At 44.7% G+C, this 16,023-nt stretch overlaps 1 protein-coding gene and 3 non-coding genes across 6 annotated transcripts; all 4 read right to left on the bottom strand.

Annotated features, from left to right (window-relative positions):
* Positions 1–654: 654 nt before the first annotated feature.
* PABPC4 (poly(A) binding protein cytoplasmic 4) lies at positions 655–14,952 on the bottom strand. Of its 3 annotated transcripts, XM_009970783.3 has the most exons (15): positions 14,217–14,952; positions 7,997–8,190; positions 7,559–7,674; positions 6,943–7,082; positions 6,604–6,698; positions 5,858–5,995; positions 5,161–5,256; positions 4,387–4,659; positions 4,044–4,131; positions 3,751–3,870; positions 3,056–3,183; positions 2,313–2,406; positions 2,069–2,199; positions 1,881–1,980; positions 655–1,002 (listed from the first exon to the last, which is right to left on the bottom strand). In XM_009970783.3, exons 1-14 carry the CDS (start codon positions 14,407–14,409, stop codon positions 1,894–1,896), a joined length of 1,893 nt encoding a protein of 630 aa, XP_009969085.2. In that variant the 5' UTR covers positions 14,410–14,952; the 3' UTR covers positions 655–1,002; positions 1,881–1,893. The 3 variants fall into 3 exon arrangements, with proteins under 3 accessions (XP_009969085.2, XP_032859144.1, XP_032859145.1); XM_033003253.2 differs by lacking the exon at positions 3,751–3,870; XM_033003254.2 differs by lacking the exon at positions 7,997–8,190 and having other exon boundaries at positions 14,217–14,371.
* LOC116964280 lies at positions 3,484–3,616 on the bottom strand. The gene has a single exon (XR_004408655.1). It is a non-coding gene; the product is annotated as a small nucleolar RNA SNORA55 (small nucleolar RNA).
* On the bottom strand, positions 4,756–4,887 carry LOC116964281. Its single transcript, XR_004408656.1, has one exon. It is a non-coding gene; the product is annotated as a small nucleolar RNA SNORA55 (small nucleolar RNA).
* LOC116964282 lies at positions 5,408–5,542 on the bottom strand. Its single transcript, XR_004408657.1, has one exon. It is a non-coding gene; the product is annotated as a small nucleolar RNA SNORA55 (small nucleolar RNA).
* Positions 14,953–16,023: the final 1,071 nt, after the last annotated feature.

Below are 16,023 nucleotides of genomic sequence, written 5' to 3'. Positions count from 1 at the left end.
AACCCCCTTTCTGCTTTCCCGGGACACTCCGTCCACCAGCTTCTCTTCTCCAAACGCCCCTTAAACATCAGGTTTCACGATGGAGCAGGCCTGGTCACCTCGGCGGTAAACAAGGGGGTTGAGGTAGCCGCGTTGGAGCGGTAGAGGCAAGTGCAACTGCTCTTTCTTTGTGAATTACTGCACGCTCTGCAACACTTTTTGGATCACGCAAAGTACTTCCCAAAGCATGTCAACCCCACTGCCAAAATGCAGCCACCTTTAGAGCACAGACTGAACCATTAAAGAAAATACCCAGCTGCAAACAGAAATACACACAAATACACACAAAGAACAGCAAAGCCTCTCCTCTCTAGCAAACACTGAAGAGGGAGCCAAACTCCATTTACACTTCATTTTAAAAATACCTCCCAAACCCTTCTATTAGATCACCACTTAGTCAGCAGCCATTCATATACTAAACCAAACCCAGCATAATTGGCCTGTGGCATAATTTTAACACAGCTGCTTCAAAACAGTGATTGTCCAAAATTAGTTACTCTGCTTGTTAAATCACAATTTTAATATATCAATCATATGACAGCAAAATTAAACTGATGGGTAGTTAAGTAAATGTGCTATGGCTTAGTAAATCAAGAGAAAATATGACAAACACAGTGAAAGTTTATTCCTTTATTGATAAATGCTTTCCAGACTTTCCAAACTGGATTGTTCAGTTAAAACCAAAACCACAAAATACTTTCAACCTAAAATCCTCGAAGTCCTCTTTAGAAGACACAAAGGGTAGGTCTGTGCTGACCACAAAGGAAAAGCTTGCAAGCCCAATTCTGGTTTTGGAAATCTAGAGCTTCAGAGTTGGCTTTTAAAGTAAGATCTTAAAGATTAATTTACAAAATGCAATATAACTATGTGATATGATGCACGGCATTGAGATCTGCAGGACTGAAGAATCTTCAAACATCTTGAGCTGATGTCTATGAAGGGGCTATTTGGCTTCTTTGCATCCTAGAGGAAGAGGAAGGCAAGTTACAGCACACCTCACCCCGGGCTAGCAAACCTTCCAGCATTACAAACCATACAGACGCCAATATAATTTGGAAGGTACAGAGAAGCTGCTAACAGTTGTGGATAATATCCATTTCTGATCATCTGACAAGAAACTCAAACTCTTGAGCAGAGAAGCCAGTGACTGAAGTACTGAGAAATACACTGATGAAAAATATAAGAACTCTTCAGCACTCTGAGTTGTGACATCTGTCCACAACAGCTTCACAAGAAGTACTGAAGATGTCAATTCCAGACAACCCACAGAAAAATGGATCATCAAATGTGAGAAGAGTCATTTGAAGAATCAAAAGTCTTATTCAGAAGTTAAACAAGAAGCAGCTCCAAACACAGGAGATGGCATTTGCTTGGACAGACCTATGCAGTGAAGTGACACGAGCACTTTAATATATACTGTAGGCAGATGATTGTCAGGATATGGAATGGGCATTAACAGCCAATTTAGCCTCAAAGTCACTAGAACATCTTGTGCCTCTCATTTTATTTCCCAGATTAGCAGTTTCACAAGATTCATCTCAATACATTATTCCTTCCTTGACATGTCAACTGTTAAGAACACTTCAGGGATTTATGCAACATCTTTTTGATGCTTAATTAAAATAAGATTTCTGAAGAATACTTCTAAAGCTTCTATAATAAGGATTCTGTTGGGAGAAGCTACATTAGGGTTTTTTTTTTTTAAGGAGTGGACTAAAATCAGACAAGCATGGTACCTGGGCCTACACAGGCCTCTACTTCAGCTGCATTTCCTAACAATCACACTCTAATTACTCTTATTCTGGAAGCTTTTAATTGGAGCTAAGAACCAAGACACTCACCAGTCTTCCTGGTTTAAGAGGTAGCAGCAACCACACCCACCTTCTGGGCAGCTTCTTTCTTGGCTTGGTGAGCCTGCAACACTGCAACCGCCTCCTCCACCTTGGGGAGACAAGTTATCTAGTGAAACCTGCTCTATGGGCCAAAGCCTCCCACAGTCCACCCCATCCAACAGAACAGGCCAGTTTACCTTTGACCGGAGGGACTCTGGGGACTCAAGCATGTGCAGCAGCTCAGAGTTGTCTATCTCTAGCAGCATTCCTGTGATCTTCCCTGCAAGGCTGGGGTGCATAGCTTGAATCAGAGGGAACAAACGTTCCCCTGGGGAAAAAAAAAAAAAGTTCAGACAGCTGAGTTTCAATTAAAATTCTCTTTGAAACCTGAAGGGATTTCCAAAGTAAAACACAATCTGTAAGAACTGGAGTTTCACTTACCCAGCATCTGTTTCTGCTCCTGGGGAGGGGCAGCAGCCAGCATGGAGGCCGTTAGCGGTTCCTGTCCCTGCACATGTACTGCAGGCTGAGGAGCCTGTAGAAGGTAAGACATGAGGGTTCCAAAATAGGTACTAGGCTGACGGCTTCATATTTGAAGACAATAATAAGATATTCCCTCCTTTTAAAACACAATCTTTGTCAAGCCTACAGCCGACTTAAGTTTCAGAAAAGGACAGATAAGGTGCCCTCGGTTCACAAACATGCTCCCTCTAAGTCCTGTACTCAAAACCCCTTAATGTCACACCCAGGCACTGTAAATATCTTGCAAAAATTAGATCAAATATTGTGAGACAAATATCACAACTGAGAAAGAGCAACATCCATGCCTGCTTTTTTTTTACATCATAGAGGTTTGTGGGAGAACCAAACTGTGCCTACAATGATATCCTAGTGAGGATTTGGCAGATGTGAGAATGAATGGTTACAAAATGGGAAAACAAAGAACCAAGAAAAATACCCTTACAGCAAATCTGGGTAAAAAAGGGCTTGCAAGTACAAGACAGATAAATCAACGAGGTTGCCCCTGGCAAAGGTACAGCTGCCAGGTTTTTAAATTCCGACTTATGAAGCCTGTCTGGCCTATAAAAGCAGATTGAAGTTTCTGTAAAAATACTTCAGTTACATGTAAAACTTGTTGGACTGCAGTAACTGTAGGGACTGCACAGCCCAGACCCCCGTGTTACCTGCAAAGGCTGCACAGCTGGGTGTGGGCTGCGGACACTTGAGGCGTATTTATAAGGAGGAACCGCTCTGGGAGCCGTGGCAGCTACAGGCGGACGAGGAGCTAAATTCTGTGCTGTTGTGCCAACACCTGCAAAAGAAGAGGAGAACGGAATTAAACACCCGTAGCAACATGCAAGCAAGTAAATTGGGATGGCTGATATTAACTGCTGAATTCAGACTATGCCCTGCACGGTCTAATACTTCTTTAGAAACTGGTCTCCAAAACGCAACTGGCTACTTTAGGAAAGGGCTATTGTCCCTAAAACTAAAACACAAGATGTAGAATCCATGTTTAAGATATTTTCCAGCTATTCACTAGAATAAAATTAATTTTAACTCTGAAAACATTATCCATAACCTACATAGCTTTTTTTTTTTTTTGAGTGGGAAATATTGCAGAGGTGTAGAGATGAGTTCCAAACGCATGAAAAGCAACCCATCTGGATTTCCACTGCTGTGCTGTAGCACCAACTGTCCCCAGACCTGCACTGCACAGCAAGGAACAGGAAAGATTCAGGTGCTGTCTCTGCCCCTTGCTCCAAGTGGCCTTTGGTTGTCCATATCTGACAACCATCTTTGGAAGAAGTCGTCAAGTTTCAATAGCATCCTCCTCCCTCACAGAGGAGGGGAAGAGCCTGGGAGGCAGACACCTTACCAACTCGCTGGGCAGCGGCAGGGAGGCCACGAGAGGCCGGAGCATTGCCGGCGGGGGCCAGATGGCGCAGTGCTGGCCGTGGTCCAGACTGGCGCATGGCATTTGGCATTCCCTGGAAGCCTGATGGAAGAAATGAGGGGAAATCCTCAAACCAGAACCGACTGGCAAGTCGGGACAGTCAGCTACAGGAAGCGGGTAAGGGTTGTGCATGGAAAGGACAGCATGCGTTTTTCTTGTTGGCAAGTACAGCCAAAAGAGTCATACAACCAAAATATTGTCTCTAGCATGCTCACCTTGAGGTCTTCCCCCTTGCTGCCAGCGTGGGTTGGGTCTCATCTGCGTCATTTGATTGGGTGCATAGTAAGTGGGTCTGCTCTGAGCCTGAAGAAAGATCAGAGAAGCTCAGAGGCAACATCCAAGTGAACGACAAACATGGTTTACAACATGTGTTGGCAGCTGTTGCCAGGACTCAACACTCAATTCACATCAAAAGAACAGGCATCTGGGAAGTCACACTGGCTGCACCCTTCGTTAGGCATTATTTGCTTATAGGCATAAGAAAGGCTCAATGAGATTGCTGCAGCTGTACCATCAAAGCTCCAAGACAGGCTGAAAAACCACACTAGCTCAGCTTACCTGGGGCACTGCAGGCATGAAATAGCCCCCAGCAGCAGGCTGGAACTGATTAATAATAGTGTTGGCAGGCAAGGCTCTCATCCCAGCAATGCGCTGCATGTACTGATTAGTTAAATGGGCCTTTCGCTCTTCTTTCCTTTGTGCAAGTGCAACATACAACGGCTTCGAGCCCACAATTCGCCCATTCATCTCTGTCACAGCTTTTGTAGCTTCCTCTGGAGAGGAAAAGCAGACAAAGCCAAACCCTTTGCTCCGTCCATCTTCCAGCATCACCTGCAGTAGAGATCGATTGCTAGTGGAGTACCATTACAAGAACTGGGTCTAAGAATCCATGTTTTTCAAATGTCAGATTTCTGGCAGGTAGGCTGTAACTGTTGCAGAGGTGTAGAGACAGGTACTCGATGAATGGAAGTCACCTGTCTGGATTTACTCTGCTGTTCTGTAAGCACCATGTGTCCCCAGGCCCACACTGCACAGTAAGGAATGGGAAAGATTTGGTGCAGTCCCTAAATGCACATACAAAAATGCCATTTCATGCTTATTGGGAGTCATCACAAACAAGCATGTTTTCTACTTTATGCTTCCTCTTTTGATGAGGGAATGAAGTCCTCTGTAAAATCCCATCAAGACCCAAGGAAATCTGTGTATTTACTCATCCATATGTTCTCAGGACCACAATCACCAGAGTATGTAAGAACTGCCCTTTAATCCCATGTCAAATAACAGTTCCTTCTTCAGGCTTTAAAATCCAGATACCCCCAAGCCCCACAATACCTTGGCACTCGTTATTGACCCAAAAGGTGAGAACTCCTTCCTCAGTTTTTCATCATCTATAGTGTCATCTAGGTTTTTAATATATAAGTTAACACCCTAGAAGGGAGAGAACAATCAGACATTCATAACATTAAAGAAAATCTTGAGCACATTGACTGTTAGCATCCATCTGCCAGAGCTCTAATTTATCTCGAAACTCTTAATATAGCATAATGTTCCTTTCGTACCACCCAAAGCTCAAGGCAATAAATGTTGCAAAGGCGTAGAAACAAGTCCCACTGTGGAGAAAGGGAGCTTGTCTGGATTTCCTGTGCCTTCCTGTTGCATCATGTGTCCCCACAGTCCAGAACTATAGCGCAAGGAGTGGGAAAGATTCAGATGCTATCTCTGACATGACCCAGTTTTGCCATAAATTAGAGACAACAGTCTAGGGTTATTCTGTCTCTTTCCATCCTCCTAGGTACACCCATTTGAAAGTAAAGGAGACTGCATGACTGTTTTCTCATGTCCTCCTAAACACTTTCATTGCCAAGACTATGCCCTGAGGCCCCCTTTGCTCCCAAATACCACAGACTCACCTTTACATTTTAACTCCCAGGACCTCCCATAGAACAACAACTGACTACTTTGTCAATTCCTTTCAAGTCTGCCAGACTGAAAACCGTGTTTAAATTCAGAAAATGAACAGACTATTCACCTGGTACCGGCTCAGCCTCTCTTGTTTTAGCTGTTCAAACCTCCGTTTCAGCTCTGCCTGGCGCTCGACTTTCTTCTGTGCTCGGCCTACAAATACCATTTTCCCATTGATATCCTTTCCATTCATTTCTTCTACTGCCTGGACAGAGAGTTCAAGAGGAAACCGTCAACTGCTGAAGCAAGACAGCACCCGATCCTGTTAAGAGCAGGACTGTCCAAAGCTCACACGGTGTCCCTGCCTATTAGCAATAAACCAAGGTTGCCCCATTACCTTTGCCCTGCTTCCATGCAGCAGGCTAATTAAAGACAAACTGAAGTTATCAAGAGAGATCATGCCAACGCTACCACTGTAGGTGCTGGACTAACAGCAACTTGTGAATTTATCTCCACCCCTTCTTGCAATTACGACCAAATTTTAACAAGCATACTGCTTAGAGAAGACCATTTCTACGCAATTTTCTCACCCTAGACACCTTCTTCCTCAAGCCCTGTACTGTAGTATTTCTTCAGCAATTAACATCCTTGATTATACCACTGCATTCTGTGTGGATCTAGTAATATGGAGAAATGACAAGTTACCCCTGAACGTCAAGCTAGTAAGGTGCAAAAGTTTTCAAAGTTCCCACATCTAAAAGAATTTATGCCTGAGGCAGATTTTTGTCTCATTTTAGTAACAGGCTCCTATGATAAACCAAGTAAGCTTTTCTTCTCTGAAGATACTCAAGCAGCAAAAAAAACTGGTCATACCTTGTTAGCGTCTTCATGCTTTTCAAAGCTTACAAAGCCAAAGCCTTTGGATTTTCCAGTGGGGTCTGTCATCACTTTAACACTCAGAGTTTTACCTGTTACCAAGGGACAGGGTTAGTAAAATAATAGTCTTGAAATGGTTTTATGATAAACTCCATAATAGTCCCAGCCCCGCCCCTCATCTGCTGGTCAGCCTCTGCCTCCTGTCCAACATTTGGCACAACTACTACCCACCCCTCAACTCTTTGCATGCCTCAGCCTCAAAGTGACCCAGGTAAACTGTTACACTACCATGGACCATGAAATCCACATCCTCACTAAAAGTGTTTCTGTATTTACCATATTTGCTGAAGAGTTCCTTTAGTCTTTCATCATCCATGTCATCCCCAAAGTTTTTAATATAAACATTGGTGAATTCCTTCGCCTTGGCTCCCAACTCAGCCTCCCGCTCTTTACGAGACTTGAATCTCCCAACAAATCTGTAAGAAAGAATGAAAATCCCAATAAGCAGCTTGTTTTCAAGAGTGGAAAAGCAATGTGTGAGTTGCAACGAGGCAAAAAATGAGTGTGTAGTAGGAGCTGAGAATGGGGACAAGAAAAGGTGACAGCAGAAGAGAAGGACAAACAGGCCACAGACCGACCAGAAAAATCACCTGTCCTATGGTCGGCCCAGGATGCCCACCCAGCTCTGCAGTGGAGAGAGAATTGGACACAGAAACCCACCCCAGACCACTAGTGGAGAAACAGCAAATCAAGGCTTGGTTAGGGAAACCCACCAGCCCCTTGATGGAGGGGTAGCAGGCCATGGCTTGGGCAGGGTCACTCACCAGCCCTGTAGTGGAGAGGTAGCAGGCCAAGGCTTGGGCCAGGAGAACCAGTGCCTTGTGTGTCCCTGTTAATACCGAGATGCATCACGGTTCATGCGATCGTTGCTGCTTCTGGCTGTGACACTCACACTTTGCGGTCGTTTAGCAGCATGCCGTTCATCTTCTCGATGGCTCTATCTGCAGCATCCTGGGTCTCAAAGTGCACAAATGCGTAGCCCTTAGAGCCATTCTCATCGCACACCACCTAGATGCATGCAAGGAAAACAAAATGTCAGCGCTCTCAACATGTTTTCTCCTCTGTCACGCTCAGACAGAAGGCCAGCACACAAAAATAGGTTACTGCCAAAGTTCAACACTAGGAAAACATTATCTGTGTTTCAGACTTGCACATTTTGTGACCAAATCTGACACAGCTTCAGCAATCCCTGACCTTTTGGTCAATTCTACTCTGCCTTTCAGAGACTCCACTCCTCGCCTGGTGAAATGTGTCCTTTTCACTTCCTACGTTGGATGTGTCTGATCATGTCACTGCTGTAACAGAATTGGACAAAGTAACCACATCTCACCTTGCAGGACAAAATATTCCCAAACGCTGAGAATGTGTCATAAAGTGCCTTGTTATCAATGGATTTGTCCAGGTTCTTAATGAAGACATTCCCAACCCCTGACTTCCTCAAGGAGGGGTCCCTCTGAGACCACATGATGCGAATGGGTTTTCCTTTGATCACATCAAAATTCATGGTATCTAGAGCACGCTCAGCTGCAAGAGAAGTCAAGAACAGATTTCTGTGGTTCATTAAAGTATAAAGGCTTCCATCATGTGGGTGATCATCTTCTCCGAATTTTACTCAGCTCATGGAGGCATTTGGGGTAATACCATGGGCAACCAATTCTAATGACTTTTTAAACTTAATGCTTCAAGGGAAGTCTCTGCAGCACAGTCACTAGACATGTTTAGGTATATAATAGGTTAAATAGACTATTTTAGATTTACATTATAGTAATGGTTTAACAACCACAGCAAAATGAATGTCAAAATGCATGGAGTTTATTAGTTACATTCTTAATTATCATAAAGGCAAATTGCTCCACCCAATGAAGGAAGGGAAATACAGGAAACCCTGGGAAAAAAAAAGGGAAGTAACAAAAGAGACTGTTTGGCTTGTTTGCTTTTCATGAAGCTCACATCTACCCATACTCATTTCTATTAAGAGAAAAGGATCATCTCCCTATCAGGCCAGGAAAAATGTGCACGAACACGTGGCTGGCTGGAAGATGACATGAGTCAGCCTCTGGAACTTATGTGGCCAAAAAAATTATTCCCAAATTGCTCAATCTAAAGATGACAGCAAGAATGGACAAAACTCTGCAAAAAAGTCCATACACCCAATCTGATTAACAGGGAAGTGTTTATCTAAACTCTAAAATCCCAGCACTGTCATTCTAACCTACACTGAAACCCCCCTCCATGATTCTATTTCTGCTACCTACTGATATATTAAAAGGATCATTACGTACACACATTAGGATCTTGTTCATAAAATTGAGATGCTTGGGACTCTTCTGTGCCAGAAAACACTCCCAGCATGGAGTGAGCAGAGAAAAAGAAAGACTGTTAATTCCCAGCATGAAGCAGGGAAAGAGAGGGATAGACACATTAAAATCAAGGAGTGCTAACAGGGCAGAACCCCAGTTTTCCAAATTTGTTTGGCTCATTTCTTCCAGACCACCTTCACTTAGTGATATTTGCCGATTAGATTTCAGGAGCAGCAAATTCAAGGAAAATGCCAATTTGAACACCTTCTTTCATGTGACTTTGCAGGTGCAGCCAGAGTAACTACTCAGCATTTCAAAGAACTATCTCTAGGAACCCCAATGGGACATTGCCTACAAAAGTCTCCTTAACTCCCTACCCCCAGAGTCAGTGTTGTGCATGGAAGTTTCTCTGAATTTTTCATGTGCTTTGAAATGTTTTTGGTTTTGTTGCTTTTTAAATTGAAATGGTGCCACTGCTATCTTCCCCAGTCCTTCCCACATACGCCCAGCTGGGAAACAAACAGCTGAACTTCATTCCTGAAGTAGTCAGGCTTACCATAAAAAAAAAAAAAAAAAAAGAGAATTTAAGAAGGAAAGTTCTACTTGCTAGGATTCTACCAGCTCTGTTTAGTCAAAGGTGTTCAATGCAATTAACCACCATGCTAAAATGATTCCTCAGCTGCTACACTGAATCAATGCAACTGAGGTTCTTCCCGCAGTCCATTCCTAGTAGGCACTTCAGCAGGCGACTTGGTCCAGCTTGTCAAATTTGGCAGTGTTTATTTATAGCAGGGAGAGGTCCTCCAGAAGTATGTGTTGGCTAGGACACAAACTAGTTGTATATACCATCTGCAGCAGAAACAGGGCTCCTGCTGAAAGGTGACAAGCAGATGAAGCAGTGGCATGCAACCAGGGGGAACTGTGAAACACTCCGCAGCAGCTACCAAGATAGAGACTAGTTATGAACTTACCCCCAGTTCTTTCAAACTTCCTCAGCATATACTTAAGCAAATACTATTGCACTGCTCTTTCAATAGCTTGCTAGTATTCCACTCTTATTATGCTCTGCTTGAAATTCACTCAGGCACTTCTTGTGTGCAGTGGTGTAAGAAAGCCCTAGATGGATTCCCTCATTTGAGGAAGGTCTGCCATACCCACAGGTGGAAATGCAATCACATTACACCAGGACCTAAGAACACCTGTAAAGAATCAGCATGAGTTATGTGAATGACTCAGACTAAGCACAACTGATTCGTTTCCTTAATCTGAGCAAACACCTTCTCATTTTCTTCTATTTAAGCCACAAAGTTGCAGCCATTTCAGTTCCCATATCTGTTTCTCTCCCACTGGTTCCTGTCATCCTTCCAGCAGACTCAACTGCAACTCATATATAACATACACACTCTAAACCCCTTTCAGGCTTCCTTTTCATTCCTCTTCCATAGCCTTCTAGATAGAGAAAGCATATGAACACTCCTCACAGTTTGCCTCAGGCCTCATAGCAATTAATTTCCCTTACAGGCTCTCTGATGCAGAGCTAACACAATGCTGGAATTAGCAACTGTGGTTGAGCAGCATAAAGACAGATAACCACACGCACACACCAAGATTCACCCATAGAGAAACTCTGCACAAGGAGTTCCATTCTGCAAAAAATGGCTGCTACACAAACCTCCAGGTTCCTGCTTACACCACTAAGCAAAAAAGACTCGACAACAAAAGCATATAGCACAAATTTAACCACTTATTTTTTAAAGAGAGGTTGCATACAGAACAGGCTTAAATCTCTTGATCACTGAGGTTAGAGCAAAATGCTGCTGGCAATGAAGCATATGTAAGTAACCACTCTTCCCTTTTAACTTCACACCTGCACGTATGTTACACAAGTCTTGTCTTCTTTAAGGAAGAGAAGAGACAGAAAGACTATCTATACTTTTCTACACCTTGCTTCTTTATAGACACTTATCTAATTCCAGCTCTGGGTTACCTTCTTGGCTTGGAAAGTGTTCTGTTTTCTGTGTACTTCCAGAACAGCTTATCTCTATAGCCATATTAAAGTTTCTCAGCTTCATTATCCAAGCTGTCATGTCATGACTGTTGTCAATGTTATGAAACCCTGGAATTAAATTACATGAGGAACACATGAAAAAGAAAATTCAGCTTTTCTTTCAAATGCGCTTGTTTTCTTTCCCTTCTTCACAGTCAAAAAGAATAAATATTAACGACCACAGCTGAGCCTGAACTCGCCAGAACTTTGAAGCATTTTCCTTAATCTGCCTATCACAGTATGACAGGTTCAGTATTCAGCATTCACTGGTTACTATGCCAAAGAACTGCAATCAAAACCAGCAGAGTTTATTTTCACTAAAAATAACCTCTCTGCAGCAGACTACATTAGACAATGCATATCCAAAAAGTAGCCTCTTGGAGGGTTAAGCATCATTCCACCAGCTAACAAAAATGTAAAGAAAAGTGCAAGCTTTGAACCAATTTGGATGCAGGAACTCTGGACGTACACAGTACATTCAGGATGTAAGTGTGAGCTTCTGGTGGCCCCACGTAATGGGGAAGAGTTCTGGCTACTTGACTTGCTCTATGGCCTTTCTCTAGCCAGAGGAAGAGAGTCCTATTTACCACACAAAAAAAAAGTTACAACATCATTTTCTTCAGATTTACAAAGCACTTATTCTTCATTCAAAAAAAGGTGCCAGGGAAATGCAAACTATCATATATCAACTTCTTTAATACCTACTACCACTTCCAGCATATTAACAATGTGTCCACAAGAACTTCCCTAACAGTTTTCAGAGCAGAAAGCTTCACAGTTATTTCAAGTGCTATTCTGTAGCATCTACTATCACCCATAAATCAAAACAGATCCCTACAGTGCTACAGAACACCCCCCATCATTTCACAGATTTAGTAAAATGAAGTCCAAATGCATTTCTGATTATGCATTCCTGGAAGAAAATACAGATCCCTTCTTCTCTCAGAAAGCCCTCATGCAGGCAGGCAGTACTGAGTACTGCTACCTTGAAAACAAAAGCCAAATTTCTGCATCTGACGATAAGAATTACATTCTCCATATTCAGGTCTTTGTTTCAGGCAGACCACAACACACAACCAGCAGGCTCACCTTTCCAAAGTTATCTGTTTATGTCCTGCTGCATTACATTTAGCACAGCAGCTGTTTTTTACTTATGCAAAATAACACGTGCTGCAGTTTGCCAGAGAGAATAAATTAGGAGCATTTCAGAAAAGAACTCTTCGTGAGGGATATTTCTCTTTCCCAATATTAACTCAACGATTAGGTTTAAATCACTTGACCTTCTAAGACCTACCAGTAACAAGACACCACTCTGTCAGAGTATCACTTGAAGTACTGGGACTTCCTAAAATGTCTGCTGCCTCACCAGGAGCCCAGAATGATGCAACCTCCTTCTAAATTCCTGCCTATTTATCACCATAAAAGATTATCTCAAAATATACTGGAAGGCCACATGTCTTCGTATTTGTATCAGAACTTCACTCTGCTGAAGCAAGCACATGTGACTAGCCACTCTTCATTTTTAGCATCATAAATACACATAACATACAGGTCTTCTCTACTTTATGAGAACTTTATCTATACTCTTTTGCACCCCACCTCCCCAGCTTTTATCTAATCCGAGCTCCAAGATCCTTCTTGGCTTTATTTCTGCTGCTTGTTTTCATTTCTCTTACCCCACAAAATGAGATGATAGCCTAGATAAAGGCAAGTAAGCCTGGGTAACTACCCTTGCTTATACAGCACATGAACATACCAAGGTGGTTTTATGAGAGGGAGTCAGAGCAGACAGGTTCATCAGAGCAGAAGAGGATCACATATATTGGCTCTCAGGTTCTTTTCTTCTCACTGAGTAGTTTTAAAACACACAAATTCATTGCTTAGCCTGCATGAAAAGCCCTTCTGAGAGTTCTGTGAATGAGAAATTATGCACTGGGGTGCCAGCTAGCTTTTTATCAGCCTGGTAAGACAAAGTATCAGAAGTGCTTAATGAAATTAGCCTCTATCCCAAGGGAAGGACATGCAGAAGGTTCTCTGATCTGGGAGAGGATGAAAGCTAGGATGGCACAGTCACAACAGACTATATAAAATCAAACATTTCGGCCAAGAGCTCAATCCCAGAGGCTCTGTTGGCTTGCAGGAATACAATTTTGTAATAACATTTCGTTTTTCTACACAAGAAATACTTTGATCCAAAGTCAATGTATTACCCTGTGCAACAAAAAGACCATCCTCTGAGGTCTGTAAAAATGTAAAGCAGGGTAACCTATTCCAGGCTAACTGAAAAGTTTACTTGCTGCTGAAGTTTGTGCTGTTGTGAACTGATTTTGAATTCAAGGGAAAGTTCCCTCTCATCTCCTTTGTATGTCTTTATCACATACAGATGCTGCTAAATCACAGCACAGAGCAATAAACTTGCACCAGTCAACAAGCAAAGGCTCTGAAAACTAGGGCAGAAAACGCTGACCCATTTTCTTCCAGAAAAGACATGTTCCAAAATGACCTTTTCTGTCCCATCTTTCACATGCTACTGCTGCTTCAGATCTGGAAGACCTACTTGAGCAGGAACTAAATTAAAGTATGAAGGGGGAAAAAAAAAAAAAAAAAAAAAAAAAAAAAGGTCTAGCAAGAGCAAATCAGCATGGCTTCTACATGTGAGATAGCCTGTTTTTCCATACACTGAACAAGACATCTTTCCCATTAACACAAGAATACCACTTCCCAGACTGGGAGACGACAAGCTGCAGTCCACCAGATCTCCCAAATATTACATTTGAGTGAGTGGGCCCAGCCAGTCAAATTGAGCATTCAACCAAGGCCGACTACTCTGAACTTTTCTGCTAGGACTGACTGCACGAAGACCCACACAAATAGTCCAAACCTACACGAGAATGAAGGGGAACACAGTGGAGATTATTCTCTTATGGAACAAACCCAGGTCTCCAAAGCGTAATGTCAGTAAGAGAGAAATACGTCTATCTATCAGAGACGTTACCAAGATGTGAATTTGCAGAGTATTTTGGAGACACCGAGTTGTAAAAAATATTGCAGCCTCACAATCACTAGCAAGTGATTACTTACCCTGTACTAACACTTTGTAGGCAGCTATATGGCAGTAGACATCAACAGCAACGACAATTAGTGGAAAAAAGTGTATAAAAGTGAAGAAAAAAAGCATAGATGTGGTTGTATATGTCACTTACCATCTGCTGGCTGCTGGAAGTTGACGTAGGCATACCCGAGGGACCGGCGGGTGATCATATCCCTGCAGACCCGAATGGAGAGAACAGGCCCAGCGGGGCTGAACTTCTCATAGAGCATGGCCTCGGTGACATCGGGGTGCAGGTCACCCACATACAGCGATGCCATCGGGTAACTGCTGGCAGCCGTGTTCATCTTCCACACAGCACACGCTCCCACCGGGAACTAAGAGGGTTTTATTCTTGGGGTTTCTTTAAGTAAAGCTTTTCGTAAATATTTAAATGGGGGGGAAACTCAAAATCTTATTTAAAAGCTTCATTAAGCAGGGCCCTGCAGAAACAGCTTGGGAAAGGGGGGGCTGGCAGGAGGCCAGTGACTGGAGGGAGGACGCAGTGGGGGGGGACTGGGGGACGGCTGCTCCACCACGCCAGGCCCCGGGGACAGAGAGCAGCTGAGAGGGGAGGAGAGGCCTGGAAATCAGAAAAAAATAAAGTTAAGCCTCCAGGAGACCACGGTTCAGATATGAAGCCAAAAATTCATACACCGGCTCCTGAGCGTTTCTCCCGTCAGCTCTGAGGCAAAACCCTCCTTGCTCTCCCTAAAACCACATCCTCTATTTTGCTTTAAGAAATTAATTGAGCCCCGGTTCTGCAGAGCGCAGGCCGTTTGGTTCTTCTGAGGTAAAAAAAAAAAAATATATATATATATTAGGAAAAATAATCCTCTCTACAATATATATTTATACGAACCTTTCTTTTAAAATTAAATCTTCTCTGCTAGGCATATATTATATATATATATATATATCTATCTATAAAATAGCTTGGCTCTCGTGGGGCAATAATAAATAACACGCGGCGGCGGTTGAGCGCCGAGAGGGGCGGCCGGGCTGACGGGAGGCAGCGGGCCGGAGCCGCGCTCGCCCGGCGCCCCCGCGCTTCCCCGTGCCCTCCCTGCCCTGCGCCGCGCTCCCGGCCCGGGGCGGCGCTGGGCCCGACACCGACTCACGCGCTGCGGCCCGGCGAGCGGAGAGGCGGGCGGCGGGCGGCGGGCGGCCCTTTATAGCCGCCGCGGCGGCGGGAGCGGGGCCGCCGTGCCGCGGAGAGGGAGGCGGCGAGGCCCGGTGGGGAGCGACCCCCCCCACACCCCCCCCCCCCGCCGCCAACTCCGCCACCGACCGCCGCGCCGCAGCCGCCCGCTGCAGCGACCCCAGCGGGGGGGAGGACCGCCGCGCCGCCCGGCCTGAGGCGAGGCGGGGGCGGGGCCAGCGCTGAGGGGGCTCGCGGCTCCCGCCCGCCATTTTGGGGGCTGCAGCCGACGACCCTCGTCGGGGACATGGCGGCCCTCGGGGTTACCCTGCTATCGGCCTGGCTCCGGCTTCCTCATGTGCCCCAGGACAAGCTGGGCCTCCATTTCTTTCCAAATCACTCCCAGCGCCAGGAATCTCAAATCCTCCCCCCACCCCGGGGCGGTTCTGGCCCCTCGCGATGAACAGGTGCCAGGAGTGCCACCCTGCCAGGCGCTCCCCTTCAGGACCCAGACCCTCACTGCTCCTCCGCAAGACCTGGTTTTCCTCAGGCTGCCCCAAAAACATCCACCCCTCGCCTCTCAGGGATGTCCACCTCCCCCCAAGCCAGCCACCAACTCAATAAATAAGCACAACAGCTTCCTAATCCTTCAAATCTGCATGGTTGCCATGAAAAATGGCACCCGGGTGGCATTTGGAGGACAGCTGTGTGGTCCCACAGCTCAGTCCCTGGACTGATCCCGTGGCAGCTCAAACCACACCAAAGTCTTGTCCCTGCATGG

This window comes from Tyto alba, unplaced genomic scaffold (genome assembly GCF_018691265.1).
Source record: "Tyto alba isolate M040663 unplaced genomic scaffold, T.alba_DEE_v4.0 Super-Scaffold_20, whole genome shotgun sequence".
Classification (NCBI taxonomy): Eukaryota; Metazoa; Chordata; class Aves; order Strigiformes; family Tytonidae; genus Tyto; species Tyto alba.
Note: the sequence above shows the minus strand (reverse complement) of the source record. Positions and strands in the feature narration are given on the sequence as shown.

Excerpts from the sequence above, each read along its gene's own strand:
- PABPC4 (XM_009970783.3), bottom strand. The coding sequence starts at position 14,409 with ATGAACACGGCTGCCAGCAGTTACCCGATGGCATCGCTGTATGTGGGT. Across the intron at positions 7,675-7,996 it reads GGAATATTTTGTCCTGCAAG|GTGGTGTGCGATGAGAATGG; the intron begins GTGAGATGTGGT and ends GCATGCATCTAG. Across the intron at positions 5,996-6,603 it reads AGCATGAAGACGCTAACAAG|GCAGTAGAAGAAATGAATGG; the intron begins GTATGACCAGTT and ends CTCTCTGTCCAG.